Below are 25,458 nucleotides of genomic sequence, written 5' to 3' on the forward strand. Positions count from 1 at the left end.
AGAGAGAGAGAGAGAGCGCGAGAGAGAAGGGGGGAGGAGCTGGAAGCATCAACTCCCATATGTGCCTTGACCAGGCAAGCCCAGGGTTTTGAACCGGCGACCTCAGCATTTCCAAGTCGATGCTTTATCCATTGCGCCACCACAGGTCAGGCCAAACAAGGCCTTTTAATAGAAAAAGAAAAGAGCCTGACCAACCGGTGGCACAGCCCAAGGTCGCTAGCTTGAGCAAGGAGCCACTCTGCTGTAGCCCCTGGTCAAGGCACATATGAGAAAGCAATCAATGAACAACTCAAGAGCTGCAACGAAGAATTGTTGCTTTGCACCTGACCTCTGGTGGTGCAGTGGATAAAGCCTCGACCTGGGAACACTGAAGTTGCCGGTTCAAAACCCTGCACTTGTCTGATCAAGGCATATATGGGAGTTGATGCTTTCTGCTCTTTCTTTCTTTCTCTCTCCCCCCCCTCTCTCTCCCTCCCTCCTCTCTAAAATGAATAAAAATTAAAAAAAATTGATTCTTTGCATCTCTCTCTGTTCCTGTCTGTCCCTCTCTCTCTGTCTCTGTAAAAAAAAAAAAAAAGGAAAAGAAACCTCTCAGATTCCAAATAAAGCCCAGAAAGCTTTAAAACACAAGAGTGGAAGCTTGAGTTTAGGAGAAAACATACCCTCAAGCTCCCGAGAAGGGGAAAAACACAGTGAGTTCAAATGGCTGGCTTTGTGGATTGCCACACTTGTTTGTTCTCCAGCCCAGAGCTATCCAGGTCTTCTCTGGACTCCAGATGAACCCTTAAATGCGTTGATGTAGACATAAAGTCAGCCAGGTATTCCTTCAGCGAAAAATACTTATTCGAAAATCAAGAAAGGATTGCAATAAAGCTCTTGCCGCCATAGTGAATCAGGTGCAAGATCGAGGTAAACGATGGACAGGAAGTCTTACAGAGCGAAAGAGGAAGGTGTGTGGGAGGGCTGATGTACCCGTAGCACTTTTCTTGTAGGGCTTCGCCGAGATATAGAGTGTGGGAGCTCCTTCTACAGGGCCACCCGATTCCCCTCCAGGTTAAAGATCGTCCTTAATTTTGACACTGGCTAGCAAAAAAAGCCACAGGATTTATTTTCTTGTTTTGGTTTATCTATATTCATATTGCTTTATTGCAGGTTAGTCTCTGTAGAGCATATAGGGATTGAGCTGCAGAGTAAAATCAGAGTCGAAACTGGCTCCGCTCCTTGGACAACAGCCTCAGTTTCCTCCAGAGCGGAGTTGCGCACCCACCAGCCGCAGGAACTGCATTTCCCAGCAGGCCAAACGCCGGCGCTGACGTACTTCCTCCCGACGTCCTTCGCGACGGGAAGGAGCCGAGTGGGCTCGAGGGCGACGCGACCATCCCTCGTCGTTGCCACCGCTGTTGCCTTGAGAGGAGCCGTAGCGGCTGTCCCTGCCGCCCCCGCCGGCCACCATGTCCGCCCAGGCGCAGATGCGGGCCCTGCTGGATCAGCTCATGGGCACGGCCCGGGACGGTGAGTCGGGGCAGCCGGCCCAGCGAGGGGCTGAGGCGGGAGCGAGGCGAGGCCGCCGGGCGGCCTGAGGCGGGGGCCGCGACCGTCTGCGCCTGCGCCCTCCCCTCCCCCACGTGCCGACGGCAGGCGCCGGGCCTTTGTCTGAGGGGTTTCGCTTGGCCCGCGACCACCGCCGCCTTTTCTGCCACCCGCGGCGAATCATCGGCGGGTTCCTCCCTTCGAGCCCACCGCGTGGACGGGGCTTCAGTCCCTTCCCCACTTACTGTCCTGCTGTTTCCAAGCCGGCGGGCGCCGGCACTCCTCCAGCTGGGGAGTCGGCGAGGGGTCGGAGCCACCCATCCCGGGCTCCGGGGCGCTGGCAGCCTGGGCGAAGCTACCCCCGAGGGAGCGCGGGGCCTCGCACCCTGGCCGGTCTCTTTCTGTCCCATTGCAAGGAGTGCCGTCACTTGAGCTTTTATGTGGGTTCCTGCCGAGTGCTTTTCCAAGTCCCTTCCCAGCCACACAGGAGAGCCTCTTTAGCCTGCGCTGGTCAGTCGGTAGGTAGGTTGCATTGTAGGGAGCGGTTCAAGACCACGATGGTTGTCTCAGGAGAAAGTGGTTGCATCTTTGCTAAAACGATATTCCTGCCGTGTTTGTGTTTTCTTTTCTACCGAAGTCATGAAGTTGTAAGTTCACACTGGCACATTTGCAGGGCTGTGCAAATTTTCTGCCCTATTATTTCGTAGGTGAATAAGTGCTTTTTAGCTTTCTTTGTGTATTGAGTTGCTTTTGAATTGCTTCCCATATTTTTATTTCATACAAACTGAACAATTGTGGCCCCTCTATTTTATTTATAAAGGTTCAGTGTATCTTTGCCTGCCTACATCAATCTGCAAGGGAGTTGCAGAAAAGCCTCATGTTCATCGAGCCGTGAGTCACAACCAATTTCTAAGCTGTTATAACAAAAAAGTGTTTGCTTTTTTTCACAAGTAACTTTAAAAGTGTAGTTTAGAAAGAAAACATTTTCAATAAAAGACACTACATTAATCCTGGATGCTTGCAAATCCTAAAATATATTCCTCCTCTAGTATTACACAGCTCTGTGTCATATACACAGATTAGCTTTAAAATTTGTCACATTCCACTTTGCCTTTACTTTTATGTATCATTCCCCTGACTTCCTTACTGCAGGTTGGGCAAGAAAACTTTTCCTTTAAAACTTTTCAACAGCGGGCATAAAATTCTGCAGCTGAGGTCTTGAAGAATGCAGATGGGTACAGTATATGTTGGAACTCACAGTGTGTATTGACTAACCTAGTTCCTTTTTGCCTTTTTTTTTTTTTAAGTATTGTTTTGTTAACAGTGACTCCAGGTGCCAACTCTCTTTTTTAAGGGTGGGGGTGAATGGGAATAGGAAGACTAGGTCTAGATTATTTATCAGTGAACAGTAGAGTTTGAAACTTTTCTTTGTATTTTTAGGTAGAATACCTGCACATTTGTCCACAGCAAAGTGATTAGATTATTAAGTAGCTTTTGTTGGTGGAAACTACCGGCTAGAGGTCATATGTGGTGATTCATGGCCCTCTGGTTAGCACGGGTTTTGGTATCTCATGGCCCACGTGTATGTGTGGGGTTAATGGCCTTTTGGTGCTCAGTCTTTTGCTTCTGACTCCTTGACTTCTTTGGCACAATGGTGGAGTCAAAGCTCATTAAGTGTGATTCTTCATGCTACGTTTAGCATAAAACTGTATTCTGTTCCAGTTGTAAATATTTCTAGCTGAGCTTTTCAGTGTATTTGGTAGTCTGCAAATCATCCAGATGAATTGTACCAGATATGTATTTGTTTAACGTCGTATTGTCTTATTTAAAACCACAAATAAATTTCAGGAGATGAAACCAGACAGAGGGTGAAGTTTACAGATGACCGAGTCTGCAAGAGTCACCTTCTGGATTGCTGCCCCCATGACATCCTGGCCGGGACGGTAGGTGCATTTTGGGGAAGGAGGGGAACATCACCGAACACTCACACAGGGGTGCTGTGTAGGCAGTATATGTTTCCCAAGTTAAATTGTTTTCTTTTTTTTGGGTATTTTTCTGAAGCTGGAAACGGGGAGAGACAGTCAGACAGACTCCCGCATGCGCCCGACCGGGATCCACCCAGCATGCCCACCAGGGGGCAACACTCTGCCCACCAGGGGGCGATGCTCTGCCGAGACCAGAGCCACTCTAGCGCCTGGGGCAAAGGCCAAGTAGCCATCCCCAGCGCCCGGGCCATCTTTGCTCGAATGGAGCCTCGCTGCGGGAAGGGAAGAGAGAGAGAGGAAGGAGAGGGGGAGGGGTGGAGAAGCAGATGGGCGCCTCTCCTGTGTGCCCTGGCCGGGAATCGAACCCGGGACCTCTGCACGCCAGGCCGACGCTCTACCACTGAGCCAACCGGCCAGGGCCAAATTGTTTTTATTAGGTAGAAAATCACCTTTATTGTCTCTTCAAATGATAAGTTCTGTTAGGTTACTGGAATTTTATGTTGTGGAATGTATTATTATTTTTTTTTTACAGAGACAGACAGAGAGGGATAGACAGGGACAGACAGGAATGGAGAGATGGATGAGAAGCATCAATCATTAGTTTTTCATTGCACGTTGCAACACCTTAGTTGTTCATTGATTGCTTTCTTATATGTGCCTTGACCGCGGGCCTTCAGCAGACCGAGTAACCCCTTGCTGGGGCCATTGACCTTGGGTTCAAGCTGGTGGGCTTTTGCTCAAACCAGATGAGCCCGCGCTCAAGCTGGGGACCTCGGGGTCTCGAACCTGGGTCTTCCGCATCCCAGTCCGACGCTCTATCCACTGTGCCACAACCTGGTCAGGCTGGAATGTATTTTATTAGTATAAAATTCTCCCTTAAAGTTATTAGAATTTTGAAGAGTAATTTTAGAGGTACTTACAACTAAGAAGTATAATTAGTGTCATTTGGTTATAGCAGAAAGTATACTCCATGTCAGCCTATAGTTCTTTGGAGACCCTAGGTTGTTTTGTTTTCATGTTAAACATAGTGCTAGACTTTTTATATAATGATGCATTTCTTCCCCAAATTTTTAGGTTTTCAAAAAATCAATTGAGAATAACCCAATGTGTTATGCCACCATTTCAAGAAAGTAGCACATGATCTAATGAATATAGACTTATAAAATTTTAAGTTCACTTCAGATGAACCAAACAGATAACTGCTAGTTTTGTATTATGTGCATTAATTCAAAATTAGATAGGATTTATGAAAACTAAAGAGTTGAGGATTAGCTACTGTGGTTCAGCACTTACAGAAAAGGAGTCCTATAAAGATCAGCACCATTTTAAGCTTTCACACCTACCTTGTAGATATAAAAACTGTTCTCATTTTAAGGGTCAAATGTACATGTACTAGTGAATGTTTTCTTTGTGATTAATCGTTGCTTTATTAGTAGTGGTGGGAGCAGCCACTTGAAAACTGCCCAGGTATATTAAGTCTTCTCAAGCTGGCTCCTTTGACAGCAAATAGGAATTGAATGCCAAACCTTATGACTATTACCCAAGGCTTTCCTGCTCTTTTACCTTGTGTAGGAAAGCATTATAGTGTTCGCTACAGATTGTAGTGTTGTTCTTTGTATACCAAAGGAAATCAAGCAGAATACGCTAATTCAGAGCCAAATGAATCCACTAATGTAGAGGTCTGGTTTCCATTGGTCATAAACAGTGCAACTTTTATGTGTAGGATACCCATGTAACTAGTTTTGTAATCTGGAATTGTTGATGGCTCTTAGTGGAAGAAGTCAAAGGGAGGAGAGGGATGTATACCAGAGTGAAGCATTTCTTTTTCTTTTTTCTTTTTGTAAGTGAGAGGAGGGGAGATTGACAGACTCCCGCATGCACCCTGACCGGGATCCACCTGGCAAACCCCATCTGGGGCCGATGCTCAAATCAGCTGAGCTCTCCTTAGCGCCTGGAGCCAGCGCTCGAACCATTTGAGCCACTGGCTACGAGAGTGGGGAGAGGGAGAAGAAGAGAAGCAGATGGTTGCTTTTCATGTGTGCCCTGACTGGTGATTGAACCTGGGACATCTGTACCTTGGGCTGACAGACTATCCACTGAGCAAGCTGGCTAGGGTCCAGAGTGAAGCATTTCAACTGTGTTTTTCTTGATCACATCCTGTGTAGTGTTCTAGGATGCTGGTGAGAAAAATGACCAGAATAAGGCCATTTCCTACAAGTGTTTATAATGTTAGGTATAGATTAATTCACCAGATATTTTTTGGACACCTCCTCTGTGCCAGGCACTGGGGATATGGTGCCATTAAGGCAGAGCCTTTACTCTCATTTAATAGTGGAAGAAGACAGATGGTAAATAATAAATGAATAGATTATGGATTTTGATAGGTTGATAAAGGCAAGGCCTCTTACTGACTTGGAATAGAGACCTGAAGGGTGAGAAAGACCACATGTGCCTGGTTTGGTGGTAGAATGTTCTGGGTAAAAGATGGAGCCGAAGGACAGCAGGAATGCCATTGGTATATCTGGACTGGTGTGAGTGAGGGGGAAAGGCAGGCAGATTCTGTGGAATCAAACGAGTGACGAGAAGCCATGGACTGTTCAGATTCATCCCCACGTGGGGTTGCGCAGGTGCAGTTCAGCAAAAGGAGTCTGAGAAAGAGCAGACTGAGAGGAGAAAACCCAGGGGACATGTTCATGCGAAGATTTAAATAAACTAGGAGCTGCTGAGGGTCGATTAGGATGAAGATTGGGAATTCAAAAGGAGGTTGTCGAAGAGCTTGAGCCTCATTGAGTATGGGCTATATGGAAGTGGGAGGTGAGCGGTCGAGTTGAACAATGGGGTGGGAGTTGGTGTTTTGTGTTAAATTGGAACGATTATAATTCTTAGAACGTACCAGCAAGATGAAAGTGATTATACCTCTCAGTTTTTGTTCATAACCATCTCCTGTCATTAGGGTGAGGCAAGGAGAGTTGGAAATAGTAATTTTATTGGGGCTTAATGGGAAGTGTAGTATTGGTTAGTTAGTTTGGAAGAGTAGAATATGTGGAGGGAAAGAAGCGTAACTTGTTACAGTGCAATAGCTTTGTTTTCCAAAGGTTCTGGAAAGAGCCTTGAGTGTTCTTTCCGTCAGCATTGTGAGATCTCTAGAGGATGGAGAACACAGGTCTTTGTGCAGTAAAAAAGTTCTGACACACTAGATTTAATAGCCACTTGGGATATTTTGGAAGGGCTGAATGAGTGGTGTTTCAGCTTGCTTAGTGGTTAACTCAGGGGAATTGGCCAGTATTCCCCTGCCTCATTGGCGAAACTGAAAAGGTACTTCCAGAGAGTAACCATGGGACCCAGGCCTATTTCCACTTACTTGAGCAATATCTGCTTGAGCGCTGTCATCCAAAGGAAGACTGGTGAATTTTGCTTCATTTGTGGTTCCCTAATGTCAAAGCTTTCTTGACATTTGGAAGTGTTGAGAGTGGCAATTGAATTGTGTTAAAAATGTTTAGTACTTAAGTCCTGACTGGTTAGCTCAGTTGGTTAGTGTTGTCCTGAAACACCGTTGTGGGTTTGATCCCAGGTCAGGGCATAGAAAAGCGACAACCAAGGAATGCGTAAATAACGAATAACAAATCATGTTTCTCTCTATCCCCATCCTCTCTCCCTCTAAAATCAATAATGAGTGCACAACTAAATGGAACAACAAAATGAGTACTTTCTTCTCCCCACCCGTTCCCTCTCTTCCCTCTCTATCTCTCTAAAATCAGTCAATTAATAAAAAAGGCTTGGCCTGACTTGTTGTGCAGTGAATAAAGCGCCTACCTGGAACGCTTAGGTTGCCGGTTCAAAACCCTGGGCTTGCCTGGTCAAGGCACATATGGGAATTGATGCTTCCTGCTCCTCCCTCTTCTCTCTCTCTCTCTCTCTCTCTCTCTCTCCTCTAAAATGAATAAATAAAAATAATTAATAAAAAAAAGCTTGACTGGTGGTGGTGTAGTGGATAGAGCAGCAACCTGCTGTGTTGATGTCCTAGGTTCAAAACCCGGAGGCTGCTGGCCTGAGTGAGGGGTCAGTGGCTCGACTGGCGCCCGTGGTCAAGACATATATGAGAAGCAATGAATGAACAACTAAAGTGACACAGCTATGAGTTGATGCTGCCTTTTTTCTTTTTTTTGTATTTTTCCAAAGTTAGAAGCAGGGAGGCAGTCAGACTCCCAACCAGGATCGACCCCACATGCCCACCAAGGGGCGATGCTCTGTTGCAACCAGAGCCATTCTAGCGCCTGAGGTGGAGGCCATGGAGCCATCCTCAGCGCCTGGGCCAACTTTGCTCCAATGAAGTCTTGGCTGTGGGAGGGGAATAGAGACATAGAGAGGAAGGAGAGGGGGAGGAGTGGAGAAGCAGGTGGGTGCGTCTTCTGTGTGCCCTGTGTTCTGGCCAGGAATCTAACCCAGGATTTCCACACCCTGAGCTGATGCTTTAATGCTGAGCCAACCAGCCAGGGCCTGATTTGATGCTTCTTTCCTCCTTATCTTTCCCTCCTCCTTTCTTGCAAAAAAAACCAAAGCAAAACAATTTTTAGTTTTTAGGGTTTTCTCTTTTAGAGAGGGAAAGGGAGAGAAACATTGATGATTTGTTCCACTTATTTATGTGATTGTGGGTTGATTTTTTTGTGTGTGTGACAGAGACAGAGTCAGAGAGAGGAACAGACAGGAAGGTAGAGAGATGAGAAGCATCAGTTCTTCATTGTAGCACCTTCGTTGTTCATTGATTACTTTCTCATATGTGCCTTGACTGGGGGGCTACAGCAGATTGAGTAACCCCTTGCTCGAGCCGGCTACCTTGGGCTCAAGTTGGTGAGCTTTCCTCAAACCAGATGAGCCCGCGCTGAAGCTGGCGACTACGGGGTCTCGAACCTGGGTCCTCCGCATCCTAGTCCGACGCTCTGTCCACTGCGCCTCCACCTCATCAGACGTGGGTTGATTCTTGTAAGTGCCCTGACCAGGATTGAACCCTCAACCTTGATGTATTGGGACTGTGCTCTAACCAGCTGAGCTTAGCTGGCCCGGGCCAGTACTTAAGGTTTTAGTGCTTGTTTCCTCTGGTGGTTTTCTTTGTGCAGCAGAGACGTCAGTAACTTTTAAACATTTCTGATAGCTGCTACTCATTTTTCATCAATAGGATATGGTTTCATTTGTGGAAATGACCTGTTTTAAAGACTCATATTTGTTGCTTAAAAGAGTAAATGAAGCAAAAGTCAGCTTTATAGGACAGTGATTCTAGTTGCAACTTAGACTTCTAGAACCACTATTGCCCTGCCACTAGATCCCCTGTGTAACCAGTATACATAAGCTACAAATGACTTCCAAGTAGAAATGGTGAAGGAGAAAAGGTATTTTAGTATTTAAATGCAAAAGTTGACTTTTGGTAGAATTGAAGATAAACTCCACACTAAGCAGCCCGCTGTTGGTATTGTCACTGGTGATACCGAATGATACTTTGTTCGTGAGCATGGCACAAACCTTCTGTGAGATAGGGCACAAGGGGCAGGCACTGTGAGCTTCTCTGATTGGCCTCAAATGTTAAGGATTTTATGAACCATGAAGGTTTTTACCTCAGTTTGAGCTTAAAGGAATTTCTGGGTTCCATTTTATTTTTTTAAGCAAGAGACAGATAGGGAGAGAAATAAGAAACATCAACTTGTAGTTGCAGCACTCTGTTGATTACTTCTCATATGTGCCTGACCTTGGTGGGGGTGGCTCTCAAGCTGAGCCAGTGACCCCTTGCTCAAGCCATCCGTCGACCTTTGGGATCATGTCAATGATCCCATGCTCAAGTAGGTGACCCTCGGGTTTTGAACCTGGGACCTCAGCATCCTAGATCGGCACTCTATCCACTGTGACACCAGGAGTCAGGCTCCATCATTTTTGTTTATTAGTTATGTAGACGTGCTTTTCTTCAATAGGTTGGACATCATTGAGATGCTAGGGTTTTGTTAACTTGTGCTCTGTGACTTGATAGCATGATCCTCAGCATACAGACTTCCCTGTTGCTGTTTAGATGGTCAGAGTGGTGTGTGTGCAGAGTCTTATCCTCAGGATTTTTTTTTTTTTTAACAGAATCAGAGAGAGGGACAGACAGGATCGGAGAGAGATGAGAAGCATCAATCATCAGTTTTTTATTGTGACACCTTAGTTGTTCATTGATTGCTTTCTCATATGTGCCTTGACCGTGGGGCTACAGCAGAGTGAGTAACCCCTTGCTCAAGCCAGCGACCTCAGGGGTCCCAAACCTGGGTCCTCTGCATCCCAGTCCGACACTTTATCCACTGCGCCACCGCCTGGTCAGGCATCCTCAGGATTTTGATAAGAGCTATGTAGTGTTTTATTGTTCTATGTATGCTTACAACACATAATAGCACACCATACTAATCTTATTGTTAACAGATTTTTTGTTGTACTAAAAGAGCCTTTTGTTTCTCAAGTGTGGTAACTGAGAGGCCCAATTATATGTCCATGTCATTTACCAGATAAGGAGAATGTTTGGAGGATCATTTGACTTTGAAATCAGTCTATTCAGCTTTATTCCTTTTGGTATAAAAAGAGCTGCACAAAAGCCAAGTGTTAGGTTGTATTGTAATTGCCAAAACCTGAAATTTTTTATTTTTTTTGTGACAGAGAGAGACGGACAGAGGGACAGATAGGGACAGACAGGAAGAGAGAGAGATGAGAAGCATTAATTCTTATTTTATTTTATTTTATTTTTTTTGTATTTTTCTGAAGTTGGAAACAGGGAGGCAGTCAGACAGACTCCCGCATGTGCCTGACCGGGATCCACCCAGCACGCCCACCAGGGGGTGATGCTCTGCCCATCTGGGGCGTTGCTCTGTTGCTACCAGAGCCATTCTAGTGCCTGAGGCAGAGGCCATGGAGCCATCCTCAGCGCCCGGGCCAACTTTGCTCCAATGGAGCCTTGGCTGCGAGGAGAAGAGAGAGACAGAGAGGAAGGAGAGGGGGTGGGGTGGAGAAGCAGATGGGCTCTTCTCCTGTGTGCCCTGGCTGGGAATCGAACCCGGGACTCCTGCACGCCAGGCTGACGCTTTACCACTGAGCCAGCTGGCCAGGGCCGCATTAATTCTTCTTTGCAGCACCTTAGTTCATTGATTGTTTTCTCATATGTGCCTTGACCAGGGATAGGAGGTAGGGGTGGGTCTCCAGCAGAGCAAGTGACCCCTTGCTCAAGCCAACAATCTGGGCTCAAGCCAGTGACCTTTGGGCTCAAGCCAGCAACCATGGGGTCAAGTATGATCCCACGTTCAATCCAGCAACCCCGCGCTCAAACTGGCGACTTTGGGTTTCAAACCTGGGTTCTCTACATCCCAGTCTGGTGCTCTATCCACTGCGCCACCGTCTGGTCAGGCGCCTAAACCTGATTTCTATCTGCTGGAGTTTTTGTTTGTTTGTTTGTTTTTGAGGGATAGATAGGGAGAGAGATGAGACACATTAATTCATAGTTGCAGCACTTTCGTTCATTGATTTCTTTCTTATATGTGCCTTGATAGGTTGTGTGGGGGCACTCCAGCCAAGCCTGTGACCCGTTGCTCAAGCTGGCGACCTCAGGGTTTCGAACCTGGTTCGTCAGCATCCCAGGTCGACACTGTATCCATGGCACCCCCACCTGGTCAGGAATGCGCTTTCCTTTTCCTGTCTCTGCAACTTGAGTGTCTTTAGTAATAAAGACTGCAAAAAAGGAATACCTAGAAGCTTGTTGCTATCATGACACCCTTGTTTTCTGGCCTCTTCCTTGCCTCCCATCCCCAATTCTGCTATTCGTTGAGTAGATATTTCTTCTGTGACGGATACAAAAATAAAATTGGCAGAGCTAATTAATGTAGTTGTCATTATTAGTCCAGTTATTTCCAGATCTGAAAGAGATACAAACCTGTTAAATACTCAGTTTTGTGTACTATATTGTTATGGTGGTAAGAGAAAAATAAGGCTTCTCAGTCATCCTCTGTTTCTTAATTTTCTTATTACAGTTCAGTATTCAAACAAGTATTGTTTATTTTGGTGACACTTGAGACACTAGGTTATGTCTTTTCTGTTGGGTAGATGTTCATGTGTAAACTTTTGTTTTTTACAGCGCATGGATTTAGGAGAGTGTACCAAAATCCACGACTTGGCCCTCCGAGCAGATTATGAGATTGCAAGTAAAGAAAGAGACCTGTTTTTTGAATTGGATGTAAGTTTTATTTGGTCTTAATTAGTCTCTACTGTGAAGAGCCAAATATTGAACTAACAGGAATAATGTAACACATGTGAGTTATGAAGCAAACAAAATAGATACCCGTTTCATCACTCTAGCTAAGGATTAGAGCATGGCCAATACCATTTTGTGCCTACTGTGTGTCTGCCACCCGAACGCTACTCTGCATTTTATATATATCATTTTCTTTTAAAAATATTTTTTACCTATTTTTATGATTCCTTGAATATTATGTTTAATGCTTGTTTTTAAGGCTTATAAAATGATTTCATAGTGCAGCTAGTTAATAACAATTCTTTTATTCAATGTTAATGTTTCTATTTACCCATTTTGTTGGGTATAATTTGTTTTCACTTCTGATTATTCCCCAAACTATCCATTTTTATAGACAGTTGAGTTGATTCTAGGTTGGTTTTCATTTTTTTTCTGTTAGGAAGAGTATTATGAATATTTATGATTGTCATCTTGGTGTACATGAACAAGGATTTATCTGGGCTGTATTCTGTTATCTAGGCTATGTTCCTAGGAGAGGAATTGATAGCTTGTAGGGATGTACGTGTTCGTGTTAAAATAGTTCTGTAGTGTCTTTTTCTTTTTCCTCTCTGTTTGATCAAGTGGCTATATCACTTTACGCCCCTAATAGCATTACATCCTCACCAACACTTAGTATTATACTGTTGAATTTTTGTTATTAGTGGTTATGAAATGACATTTCACAACTTTTGTATATTCCTCCCATAAGAGCCTTTTTAAAACCTTTTTTCTTTTTTCACAGAGACAGAGAGTGAGTCAGAGAGAGGGATAGACAGGGACGGACAGACAGGAACACAGAGAGATGAGAAGCAATCAATCATCTGTTTTTCATTGCACATTGCAACACCTTAGTTGTTCATTGATTGCTTTCTCATATGTGCCTTGACCACAGGCCTTCAGCAGACCGAGCAACCCCTTGCTGGGCCCAGCGACCTTGGGTTCAAGCTGGTGAGCTTTTTACTCAAACCAGATGAGCCCGCGCTCGGGGTCTCGAACCTGGGTCCTCTGCATCCCAGTCCGATGCTCTATCCACTGCGCCACCGCCTGGTCAGGCAAAACCTTTTTTCTTAATCTGCCCCCCTGCACTCCATGATACCAAAGATACCCTGCACGTCAATTTATGTACTGTGGTTCTTTCCATGCCACAAACCATTGTAATATCGAAGATTTCTCTCACTGTTTAAGGCCAGTTTTTATCCCTCCTCCATTGAGAATGCATGATTTAGAATCACTCCGTTGTAATTTTTTCTTCTAATCCTCCAACACTAGTATGACCAGAGGTCAGTAGATGGGGTTGATACCATTTAGGTTCCTGAGTTGAAGACAGGGAAGGAACTAATCTTGATGTGAGGAAGCCAGAGAAAAAAAAGGAAAGGCATTTTAGAGGATATGTTGTTGTTAGAGTGAATTCTGTTTAAACCAGTAGTCTTAAAAAGTGATTAAAATTAAGGCCTTGGCTGGATAGCTTGCTTAGTTGGAGCGTCATCCTGATGCGCAAAGGTTGTCAGTTGGGTCCCTGGTCAGGGCACTTGCAGAAACAGATTCCTTCTTCCCTCCTTTCCTCCCTCCTTTTCTCTCTCCCTTCCTTATTTCCTCTCTGCCTCCCTCTCTCTTCCTCTTTCTCTCCCTCTTGCAATTCAATGTAGATTAAAAAAAAGAAAAATAAGCCATTTTACTATAGGCTAATAAGAGATATAAATAAGAGTAAGGTTCCTATAGCATCTTGTGGACGCTGAGCAAAATGATGTCACTCAAGGTCTTGCTATGTGTATGTGTGTATGTGTGTATATATATAAATATATGTATATATGTATAATTCATCAAGACTGACAACAGTATCAAGAAAATGACTGAATAGAAAATGGACAAAGAACAGAAAAGAACATTTCCTAGGTGGCATCTAATCCTATGGCAGGTGCTTACCTTCACTCAGAACTAAAGAGATGGAGAGTTAAGTAATCCTGATCTACGTCCTGGATAATCGAGCATCTCAAGATGTGAAGGCATTCCAGCTTTGCCAGATGTGAGAGTATATCTAATACACTTGTCTATCTACAAAGATAAATTTGCTCCAGAATATTTAGAGCATTATATCTGCAGAAAGCCAGAACCAAGAAGTCTACCTCAGTCAAGACTGGCCAAGTCACAGGGTTTTGTTTTTTTTTGTATTTTTCTGAAGTTGGAAACGGGGAGGCAGTCAGACTCCAGCATGCGCCCGACCGGGATCCACCCGGCATGCCCACCAGGGGGCAATGCTCTGCCCCTCTGGGGCGTCGCTCTGTTGCAATCAGAGCAATTCTAGCGCCTGAGGCAGAGGCCATGGAGCCATCCTCAGTGCCTGGGCCAACTTTGCTCCAATGGAGCCTTGGCTGCGGGAGGGGAAGAGAGAGACAGAGAGTAAGGAGAGGGGGAGGGGTGAAGAAGCAGATGGGCGCTTCTCCTTTGTGCCCTGGCTGGGAATCGAACCCGGGACTCCTGCACGCCAGGCCGACGCTCTACCACTGAGTCAATTGGCCAGGGCCCAAGTCACAGGGTTTTTTAATACTCGTTGACATGCTTAGGTGTACAATGTAGTTTTTGTGTGTGTGTGTTTTTTTTTTTTTTTTTTTACAGAGGCAGAGATAGAGTCAGAGAGAGACAGATAGGGACAGACATACAGGAAGGGAGAGAGTTGAGAAGCATCAATTTTTAGTTGTGGCACTTTAGTTGTTCATTGATTGCTTTCTCATATGTCCCGTGACAGTGGGGCTACAGCTGATCGAGTAACCCCTTGCTCAAGCCAGTGACCTTGGGTCCAAGCTGGTGAGCTTTGCTCAAACCAGATGAACCCGCGCTCAGGCTGACCTTGGAATCTCGAACCTGGGTCCTCTGTATCCCAATTCGACGCTCTATCCACTGCGCAGCTGCTGGTCACGCATACAATATAGTTTTTGAGGAATCCAAGAAATTATGAACAGTAGTTTTGGTGGGAAGGAGGGCTGAAGCAGGTCAACAGACCTTTTTGTGCTGTGTGAAAACTTACCATATGCAGGAATTACTTTTTCATATATAAAGGTAACCACTCCTCCTCCATATTAAAAATAATTTTAACATTATAGAAAGTTTATATTAAAATATTTCATAATCAGTGCTGTGAACACATGGCCGAGGTCCTCCTACCCTGAAGCGTGAAGGTTAACCTGGAGCAGATGTGTTTGTAGGAAGGCAGTCTGTCAGGAACTATCAGCATGTCTAGTGTTCATATATTCTCCTCCCAGAATTAGGCAACCGGGAAGATATTTTATAGATTGTGCAAATGAGTACAGAGAAAGGGTTCTTGTTGCAACTTTTTTTTTCAATTTTTTTTTTTGAGAGCTGCACATTGGTGGTAAAGCAGAAAGGAAGAAGTAGTGAGATCAAAAGACACTGTCAGCATCACAGAGAATAAGCAGATTGTGATGCTCTGGGGGGGAAATCACTTTTATGATCACTCATGAGTTTTTGCCAAAATAATTTGAAGATAGCCACTAAATCTTAAGGTAAAATACATACAGCTACTCTAAAACATTGTTGAAAAATATTAAAGATCTAAATAAATGGAAAGGCATCCCATATTAACAGACTGGGAGACTTGAACGTTACAATTTCGATACTAATCAAATCAAGCTACATTTTTTTTTTTTTTTTTTCTGAAATGAGAAGCAGGGAGGCAGAAGGACAGACTCCCGCATGCGCCTGACTGGAATACACCTGCATGCCCACAAGGGGGCGATGCTCTGCCCATCTGGGCCATTGTTCTGTTGCAACCAGAGCCATTCTAGCTCCTGAGGTGGAGGCCATGGAGTCGTCCTCAGTGCCTAGGCCAACTTTGCTCTAGTGGAACCTTGGCTGCGGGAGGGGAAGAGAGACAGAGAGAGAAAGGGGAGGAGGAAGGGTGGAGAAGCAGATGCATGCTTCTCCTGTGTGCCCTGGCCGGGAATCAAACCCATGGCAACTTTTTTTTTCAATGGGAAGAAAAGCCACAATGAAACTATTAATAAGACTGGTTTACACAAGTTGTGGTTCTATCATACTGATATTTCATGGAGCCCTAAACAGATACCTCTGGGTGCTAGGGAGGGAAATTTTACTTTAAAAGGTTTTTTATTAGTAATAGTTTTAGAATTCACATGTCATAGAATTTACCCTACCTTTAAAATTTTAAACTTACACATATTAGTGTTTGGTTGTACCTGGATTACTTTAATAATAAAAGTGGCCTGACTTTAAAGTAACAAATTATATTAACTTTTATTTCCTTAGTTTTGCAGAATAAACTTAGAAAAATACATTTTTTCCTCAAACTATAAATTTGACTATAAATTTGTTCTTTTTGAGAGGAAGAGGAACAGAGGGAGAAAGAGGGGTGAGTGATGAGGAGCGTCAACTCATAGATGTAGCACTTTAGTTGTTCATTGATTGCTTTTTATATGTGCCTTGACTGGGTGGCTCCAGCTGAGCCAGTGGTTCCTTACTCAAACCAGTGACCAAGGGGCCATGTCTCTAATCCTGCACTCAAGCTGGCAACCTTGGGGTTTTAAACCTGGGTCTTCAGCATCCCAGGTTGACACTCTGTCCACTGTGCCACCTCCTGGTCAGGCTGTTTGGATCTATCTTTCTTTCTTTCTTTCCTTTCTTTCTTTCTTTCTTTCTTTCTTTCTTTCTTTCTTTCTTTCTTTTCTTTCTTTTCTTTCTTTCTTTCTTTCTTTCTTTCTTTCATTTTTACAGGGACAGAGAAAGAGTCAGATAGAGGAACAAATAGGGACAGACAGACAGGAACGGAGAGAGATGAGAAGAATCAATCATCAGTTTTTCGTTGTGACACCGAAGTTGTTCATTGATTGCTTTCTCATATGTGCCATGACCGCAGGCCTTCAGCAGACTGAGTAACCCCCCGCTCGAGCCAGTGACCTTGGGTCCATGCTAGCGAGCTTTCTGCTCAAGCCAGATGAGCCTGCACTCAAGCTGGCAACCCCGGGGTCTCGAACCTGGGTCCTTCCACATCCCAGTCCTATGCTCTATCCACTGCGCCACCTCCTGGTCAGGCTGATTTTTCTTGTATAGATCACCAAATGTTTTTTTGTTTTTTTGTTTTTTTTTTCATTTTTCTGAAGCTGGAAACGGGGAGAGACAGTCAGACAGACTCCCGCATGCGCCCGACCGGGATCCACCCGGCACGCCCACGAGGGGCTACGCTCTGCCCACCAGGGGGCGATGCTCTGCCCATCCTGGGCGTCGCCATATTGCGACCAGAGCCACTCTAGCGCCTGAGGCAGAGGCCACAGAGACATCCCCAGCGCCCGGGCCATCTTTGCTCCAATGGAGCCTTGGCTGCGAGAGGGGAAGAGAGAGACAGAGAGGAAAGCGCGGCGGAGGGGTGGAGAAGCAAATGGGCGCTTCTCCTGTGTGCCCTGGCCGGGAATCGAACCCGGGTCCTCCGCACGCTAGGCCGACGCTCTACCGCTGAGCCAACCGGCCAGGGCCGATCACCAAATGTTTTGGTAGAATCTCTTCATTGTTGGCAATAATTCTGTGAGACAGGCCAAACATTTATCTTCAAAGTCTGTGAAAGTGCTATAAGTTTGATGTTCTTTCTAGAATTAATTGGAAGAGCATATCATGACACTGGGAGAGGAATCAGACTCCGTTCAGTGGATCAGTCAGGGATATTTTGGAGCTTTTTAAGTCCAGGTGATAATTTTTAATCAAATACAGTATGTCCGTAAAGTCATGGTGCACTTTTGACCAGTCACAGGAAAGCAATAAAAGATGATAGAAATGTGAAATCTGCACCAAATAAAAGGAAAACCCTCCCAGTTTCTGTAGGATGATGTGGCAGCTTGTGTGCATGCGCAGATGATGACGTAACACCGTGTATACAGCGGAGCAGCCTACGGCCATGCCAGTCGAGATGTGGACAGTGCAGAGGAAAGTTCAGTGTGTTCTGTGGCTCGCTAAATTTGAATCCATGACCAAAGTGCAACGTGAATATTGGCGCCTTTATAACAAAGCACCACCACATAGGAATAACATTACTCAGTGGGATAAGCAGTTGAAGGGAACGGGCAGTTTGGTGGAGAAACCCCATTCTGGTAGACCATCAGTGACGGGTCTGTAGAGACTGTACGGGATAGCTACCTAAGGAGCCCTAAAAAATCTGTGCGTGAGCCCACATCAAACTGCACTGAATAGGTATGAAACTGGGAGAGTTTTCCTTTTATTTGGTGCAAATTTCACATTTCTATTGTCTTTTTGTTGCTTTTCTGTGACCAGTCAAAAGTACACCGTGATTTTACAGACACACTGTATATTAAATATAACAGGCATTTGAATTATATTTTAAATCATTTTTATTCTACAGCGGGTATTTTTTTTTTTTTTTTACAGGGACAGAGAGAGAGGGGGACAGACAGGAACGAAGAGAGATAAGAAGCATCAATCATGAGTTGGGACTCCTTAGTTGTTCATTGATTGCTTTCTCATATGTGCCTTGACTGCGGGCCTTCAGCAGACTGAGTAACCCCTTGCTCAAGCCAGGGACTTTGGGTCCAAACTGGTGAGCTTTTTTTTTTGCTCAAGCTGGTGACCTCAGGGTCTCGAACCTGGGTCCTTCTGCATCCCAGTCCGACACTCTATCCACTGCGCCACCGCCTGGTCAGGCTACAGCGGGTATTTTTTAAGAACCCTTTTTTTTATAGTCAGATCACCATGAAAGTTTTGCATCTACTAAGACACTTGCTTTTTCTTTTTTTTTTTTTTTTTTAAATTTATTTATTCATTTTAGAGAGGAGAGGGAGAGACAGAGAGAGAGTGAGAGAGAGAGGAGAGACAGAGAGAGAGAAGGGGGGGAGGAGCTGGAAGCATCAACTCCCATATGTGCCTTGACCAGGCAAGCCCAGGGTTTCGAACCGGCGACCTCAGCATTTCCAGGTCGACGCTTTATCCACTGCGCCACCACAGGTCAGGCCACTTGCTTTTTCTTTTAGAAAAGACCACCTTTGTTAAAGCTGGAGTTTGTAGTTGATTTATTAATTCATTATGCAATAGTTTAAAGGAAAATTCAGTTTTGTTTTTTACAGAGACAGAGTCAGAGAGAGGGATAGACAGACAGGAACAGAGAAAGATGAGAAGCATCAATCATCAGTTTTTCGTTGCGACACCTTAGTTGTTCATTGATTGCTTTCTCATATATGCCTTGACCGTGGGCCTTCAGCAGAACGAGGAACCCCTTGCTCGAGCTAGCGACCTTGGGTCCAAGCTGGTGAGCTTTGCTCAAACCAGATAAGCCCGTGCTCAAGCTGGCAACCTTGGGGTCTCAAACCTGGGTCCTCTGCATCCCAGTCTAACACTATCCACTGCGCCACCGCCGGGTCAGGTGGAAAATTCTGTTTTCACAGAAGTTTGTATCATTGAAATTTATTTTATTTCTTAGTTGTTGAGCTCATAACTTGTGGCATTTGATTTTCAGTAGATCTTTTATAAGAACACATCAGCGCTTTTTACAATTTAAAATATTTATAGACTTTCAGTCACCTCTAAGCAATTTGGAATTATCCTAGAAGAGTATTCTGTATGTGAGAAGGCATACAATGTTTATTGTATCATTTTGAATTTCTGAAAGTGAAAAATTCCTACTAGGTATTTACTTATTTAAAAAAAATTTTTTAATTCATTTTTAGAAAGAGTAGAGAGAAAGAGAAAGCAAAAGAATTGGGAGGAGCAGGAACCATCAACTCCCACTTGTGTCCCAACCAGGCAAACCCAGGGTTTCGAACCGGCGACCTCAGCATTCGAGGTCGTCGCTTTATCTACTACGCCACCACAGGCCAGACCCAACTAGGTATTTATTAGAGGGGTTAAAATACAGTGAAATACTGCACAGCTGTAGATCAAAGAAGACTGTATGTGGGTGTGAAAAAGATCAAAAGGAAACATTTTTCAGTTACAGTTTACATTTAATATTTTGTATTTCAGGTGTACAGCATTGCTGTTAGATATTCATGTACTTTACAAAGTGGTCTACTCAATATTTTAAGTACCCACCTGGCACTGTACATTGTGCTGTTGACTGTTCCCTTTGCTGTACATTAGATCTCTGTGACTATTTTATAACTACCAATTTACATTTTAACAGTTTTAAAAGGTATGTATCCCACCCAAAGTCTTAACTGATTCTTTCTACATCATGAAGTTCCTAAGTTAAGTCAGATTGTTGATATAATAGGTAGAAATGAAAATTTAAAAGTATTTATACTGCCTGACCAGGTGGTGGTGCAGTGGATAGAGCGTCGGACTGGGATGCGGAAGGACCCAGGTTCGAGACCCCGAGGTCGCCAGCTTGAGCGCGGGCTCATCTGGCTTGAGCAAAGAGCTCACCAGCTTAGACCCAAGGTCGCTGGCTCCAGCAGGGGGTTACTCGGTCTGCTGAAGGCCCGCGGTCAAGGCACATGTGAGAAAGCAATCAATGAACAACTAAGAAGTCGCAATGCGCAACGAGAAACTGATGATTGATGCTTCTCATCTCTCTCGGTTCCTGTCTGTCTGTCCCTGTCTATCTCTGCCTCTGTAAAAAAAAAAAAAAAAGTATTTATACTTTGTACAGATTTAGTTCTACAAATCTCTTTCCTAAGAAAGTAATTGGAAATACAGGCAAACTTTTTTTTTTTTTTTTTAATGGATTCAACAACGGTAATTTATTGACTCAGGTCTGGAAGCCAGGTGTCTAGATCAAGGTGTTGGCAGGTTGATTTCTTCTGGGGACGCTGAGGGAGAATCTGCCATTCCTCTTTCTTTGCTTCTGGTGGTTTGTTGGCAGTCTTTGGTGGTCTATCCTGTTTGGGTTGTAGAAACATCACTCTCTCTGCCTTCATCTTTGTATGGCATTCTCTCCACGTGTCTGTAGGCAAACATTGATACACAGAGATGTCTGTGGTAGGATTATTTAGAAGATTGAGAAATTGGATACAACCGAAATGTTCAAGAGGGAAATAAATGAGCAAACTGTCATAGACTGTGTCCTTGAAACTAATGTGCATAAAACCTATTTAATGACTTACTGTTTATGATTTAAGCAAGACAAAGATAAAAAATTATATATACTGGAGATTGCAATTCTGAACTTGTGTCTGTGTAATCAGAATATATAAACCTGAATTAAAGGCCCATCTCCCCTGTGCCATTCTTGCTTCCTAGAGGCAACCTTTATATATTGCTTTAAAATACAAGGAAGCAGTCCTGCCGCAGTCACGAAAAAAAAAATACAAGGAAGCAAACACTTTTTAAAAGCAACAGCTTTCTTTCATTTTTTTTTGTAAAGAGGGTAGGTAGAGGAGGGTAGAGGGTAGATGGAAACACAGATCAACGCTTCTCCTATGTGCCCTGGCCGGGAATCGAACCCAAGTCCCCCGCACGTCAGGCCGACACTCTACCGCTGAGCCAACCGGCCAGGGCTATTTTCAGTTTTTTGAGGAACCACCATACTTTCTTCCGTAATGGTTGTACTACTTTACATTCCCACCAACAGTGAATGAGGGTTCCTTTTTCTCCACAGCCTCTCCAACATTTGCTATTACCTGTCTTGTTGATAATAGCTAATCTAACAGGTGTGAGGTGGTATCTCATTGTAGTTTTGATTTGCATTTCTCTAATAACTAATGAAGATGAGCATCTTTTCATATATCTGTTGGCCATTTGTATTTCTTCCTGGGAGAAGTGTCTGTTCATGTCCTCTTCCCATTTTTTTATTGGATTGTTTGTTTGTTGCTGAGTTTTATGAGTTCTTTGTATATTTTGGATATTAGGCCCTTATCTGAGCTGTTGTTTGAAAATATCATTTCCCTTTTAGTTGGCTGTTTGTTTATTTTGTTGTCAGTTTCTCTTGCTGAGCAAAAACTTTTTAGTCTGATGTAGTCCAATTCATTTATCTTTGCCTTCACTTCTCTTGCCTTTGGAGTCAAATTCATAAAATGCTCTTTAGAACCCAGGTCCATGAGTTTAGTACCTATGTCTTCTTCTATGTACTTTATTGTTTCAGGTGTTATATTTATGTCTTTGATCCATTTTGAATTAATTTTCATACAAGGGGACAAAGTGTAGTCGAGTTTCATTCTTTTGCATGTGGCTTTCCAGTTAGAAAATAATTTCTTAACATCTGTAGGCAGTGTTCAAAAATCACTCAAAAAGGATTTTTTAAAGTTATTTGTTTGACTCAATATCCAAAGTTAAGGGCCACACATTTAGAATGCTTTGTAAGTCTTTTTTTATTTTTATTTTTTTAATGATTTCTTATTTAAGATTTTAAAATTGATTTTAGAGAGAGAAGAAAGAGGATGGCGGGTGGGGAGGAGTGGGAAACATCAACTTGTAATGTGTACTTTGACTAGGCAAGTCCGGGGCTTTGAACTGGTGACCTCAGCGTTCCAGGTCAGTGATTTATCTACTGCGTCACCACAGGCCAGGCACTTTGTAAGTCTTTTTAAATCTGAAGAAATTAATTTTTAAGTCATACTAGTTTTTTGCTGATTGTATCTTCATGAGGTCTTTTTAAAGTTCTGTAACCCATGCGTTAGATCTGGAAACTTGATCATCTGATTTAAGTTCTTTGACTGGATATTTCTTAGGTAGAGCTGTGCACTTCCTGTTGCATCACCTTGGGTAGTGCTGTGATCAGTGAGCTTGGTGTTGCAGGCAGCTTGAACTCTTAATTGTAAAGGTCCCCACTAGCCTTTGGCCTAATGATTTAAGCAACAATTGAGGATTAATGCCTAGATTAGTTATTTCACTGGGGTTGTAGCATCTCTTACTACTTTAAAAACCTGTAGAACATTCACATGGTTCAGAATTTAAAAGCTACAAAAGGTACGTTGTGAAACCTTTCTCCTGCTCTGTTCTTCAAGTAACCAGTTGTTAACTGTACTTTACGTGGATACCTAAGGGCCAAGTGTGTGTGTGTGTGTGTGTATATATATATATATATATATATTTTTTTTTTTTTTACACAAGCAGTGACCTACTGTACATTTACTCTACACATGCCCCCATTTTTTGTCTAACTTTTCAGTATATCTTTGAAACTATTTCTTTTTTTTGTTTGTTTATTTATTCATTTTTAGAGAGGAGAGAGAGAGGGAGAGAGAGAAACAGAGAGAGAGAAGGGGGGAGGAGCTGGAAGCATCAACTCCCATATGTGCCTTGACCAGGCAAGCCCAGGGTTTCGAACCGGTGACCTCAGCATTTTCAGGTTGACACTTTATCCACTGCGCCACCACAGGTCAGGCCAAAACTACTTCTTATTAGATAGAGTTTCCTTGGGTACATGGTATTCGAAAGAAGAAGGGTACCTGTTTTATATGGCCGTTCCCAGGATCATGGTGCATGCTGAATTACACATGGGCGTGTTATGCATGTATCTGGGAAAGCTTCCTAAAAGCAGAACTGTTGGGTCAAAGAAGTGCGCATTTGTCACGTTGACATACAGTTCCTTAGAGAAGGAGCCCACCTGTGGTGTGTGAGTGTTCCAGTTTTCATATCTTTATTAATGGAGTGAGTTTCCAAACTTTGGGTCTTCGCTAACCAGAGACTTAAAAGGTGTAAAAACTTACTTCTTGGTAGACATGACAAAGTTGTCATAGAGATATTTCTTTGTGTAGGTATTCCCTACCTATCCCTTCAGTTTGAACTTGATGGGCAGGACTTATGGCACATTTCCACTCCGTAACTACTCAGACTTGGGTGTTTTATCTAGGTGGAGGTGACTCCCAATTTTTACATTAGATTTTTCCAGCCTAATGTAGCCTTAGCCTGACCATACCAGGGCCAGTCCTTGATTTCTTGAATGTTTTGTCCAGGAACTCCCTAGGAAAGAGTGTGTAAAATTTGCTGTTAGGTAATCTATATAAATAACAAGTTAACTCATTAGTTTAACTTATGGAAGTGTTATTTATTAAGTGTACAGAGCAGTACATTTCTTCAATGTTCACATGTTGAAAATGTAAATAATGTTTCATTTTAATGTAGTAAAAATACAGTTAACCTTTTCTTTAAGTTGCCTTGCTTTGTGATATTTTATTTGATGGGTTTCTAGAACATACCATATCAACTAATATTCAGACTTTTTATTCTGACTATCTCTAGTTTTCCTATGTTACAGATGTATGGTATAATAATTATGTTTTATAAGGCAGATATCCTGGGTTAGAATCCCTGTGTGACCTTGGGCAAGTTGTTTCATGTGTTTCTGTTATCTAGAAACTAGGCTGGTGAAAGTGCCTCAGAGTTGTGAGGATTAAGGTATAGGGAGTCAACCCATGTGGGCCCTTGCATCCTGATGCTATTACTTAGTAGTTTGGAAACTACCTCAGTTTCTTCATCTGGGAAATAGAGATCTTTTTTCTTTTTTTTTTTTTTTTACAGAGACAGAGCAAGGGACAGACAGACAGGAATGCAGAGAGAAGCATCAATCATCAGTTTTACGTTGTGGCACTTGAGTTGTTCATTGGTTGCTTTCTCCTATGTGCCTTGACCGTGGGGCTACAGCTGACCAAGTAACCCCTTGCTCGAGCCAGTGACCTTGAGTCCAAGCTGGTGAGCTTTGCTCAAACCAGATGAGCTCAAGCTGGTGACCTCAGGGTCTCGATCGAACCTGTGTCCTCCCTATCCCAGTCTGACTGACGCTCTATCCACTGCGCCACCGCCTGGTCAGGCTGGGAAATAGAGATCTTAAGAGTCTCTGCATATGTGGAATAGGCTACACTACACAGGGATGCGCATTTGTCTGATCATTCTGACAGCACGGGCTTATCTCAGGTTCACTGACTGCTGGCCAGTGTCATTGCTGCTTGGCAGGCAGAGTTAGGAACAGCATAGAGAGTACAGTCCTGCGTGTGAAGGGACAGCCTGCTGCAACAGCAGTGACACCCACCATGTGCCTACTCTGTGCCAGTGCTGTGCTCAAGTACTCTTAGTAGTCCATGTTTCATCTCCTCACCCTTGATGAAAGAGGCTGGCTGGTTTTCTAGTAAGTGGTAGGTTGTGATTAGGACTTAATTTTTAGACTCAAGTGCCTTTTTATTTTAATTGAATTTATTGGGGTGACATTGGTTAATAAAATTATATAGATTTCAAGTGGACAGTTCTATAATACGTCATGTGTGTATTGATTTGTGTGTTCACCACCCCAAGTAGCCTCAGTGCCTTTTAAAAAAAATCATTTAAACCTACTCTTTGATTTATGAACCACTTGAAATTGAAAAGACGTTATGGAAAGGGAGGGGCAATAGAAAAGAGAGCCCTTTTTTTTTAAGAACCTGGAAGTTAAAAGCTGTCTCTGCGGTCTACCTATAATATTTGTGAAGTTGACTGTTTAGTTAGTAGCTTTTCAGATATCTGATTCTGATTCTTTACCCTGCCAAACCAATATGGAGACTGGCTTAAGATACAGGTGATTTCCTGGATTGGTAAAGACACTGGCAGGGTTGTCAGATGTCTGTTCCCCACTTGGCCCCTGATGGGTGGATTCCTGGGTCTGTCTCAGGTGTGTGCTGGCTCTCTTTGTGTAGACAGTGGAAGGGCTCCATACCAAAGTCTCAGTGCCTGTGTGTGGGTGAACCTGGGGTATCTCAGGCCATTCTCTTAGGA

At 43.6% G+C, this 25,458-nt stretch overlaps 1 protein-coding gene across 5 annotated transcripts in view; it reads left to right on the plus strand.

The window, feature by feature from the left end:
* The first annotated feature begins 1,150 nt into the window (after nt 1–1,150).
* The window catches only part of LUC7L (LUC7 like), a 46,677-nt gene continuing 22,369 nt past the window's right edge, over nt 1,151–25,458 (plus strand). For 3 of the 5 annotated variants that reach the window (XM_066383074.1, XM_066383076.1, XM_066383078.1), the window contains exons 1-3: nt 1,336–1,512; nt 3,379–3,473; nt 11,650–11,748. In XM_066383074.1, the coding sequence (XP_066239171.1) occupies nt 1,452–1,512; nt 3,379–3,473; nt 11,650–11,748 (255 nt within the window). In that variant the 5' untranslated portion in view covers nt 1,336–1,451. Of the gene's footprint in view, nt 1,513–2,350; nt 2,422–2,682; nt 2,766–3,378; nt 3,474–11,649; nt 11,749–25,458 lie in introns of those variants that run through there. The other 2 variants (XM_066383079.1, XM_066383077.1) reach the window with 2 other exon arrangements.

This window comes from Saccopteryx leptura, chromosome 4 (genome assembly GCF_036850995.1).
Source record: "Saccopteryx leptura isolate mSacLep1 chromosome 4, mSacLep1_pri_phased_curated, whole genome shotgun sequence".
NCBI lineage: Eukaryota > Metazoa > Chordata > Mammalia > Chiroptera > Emballonuridae > Saccopteryx > Saccopteryx leptura.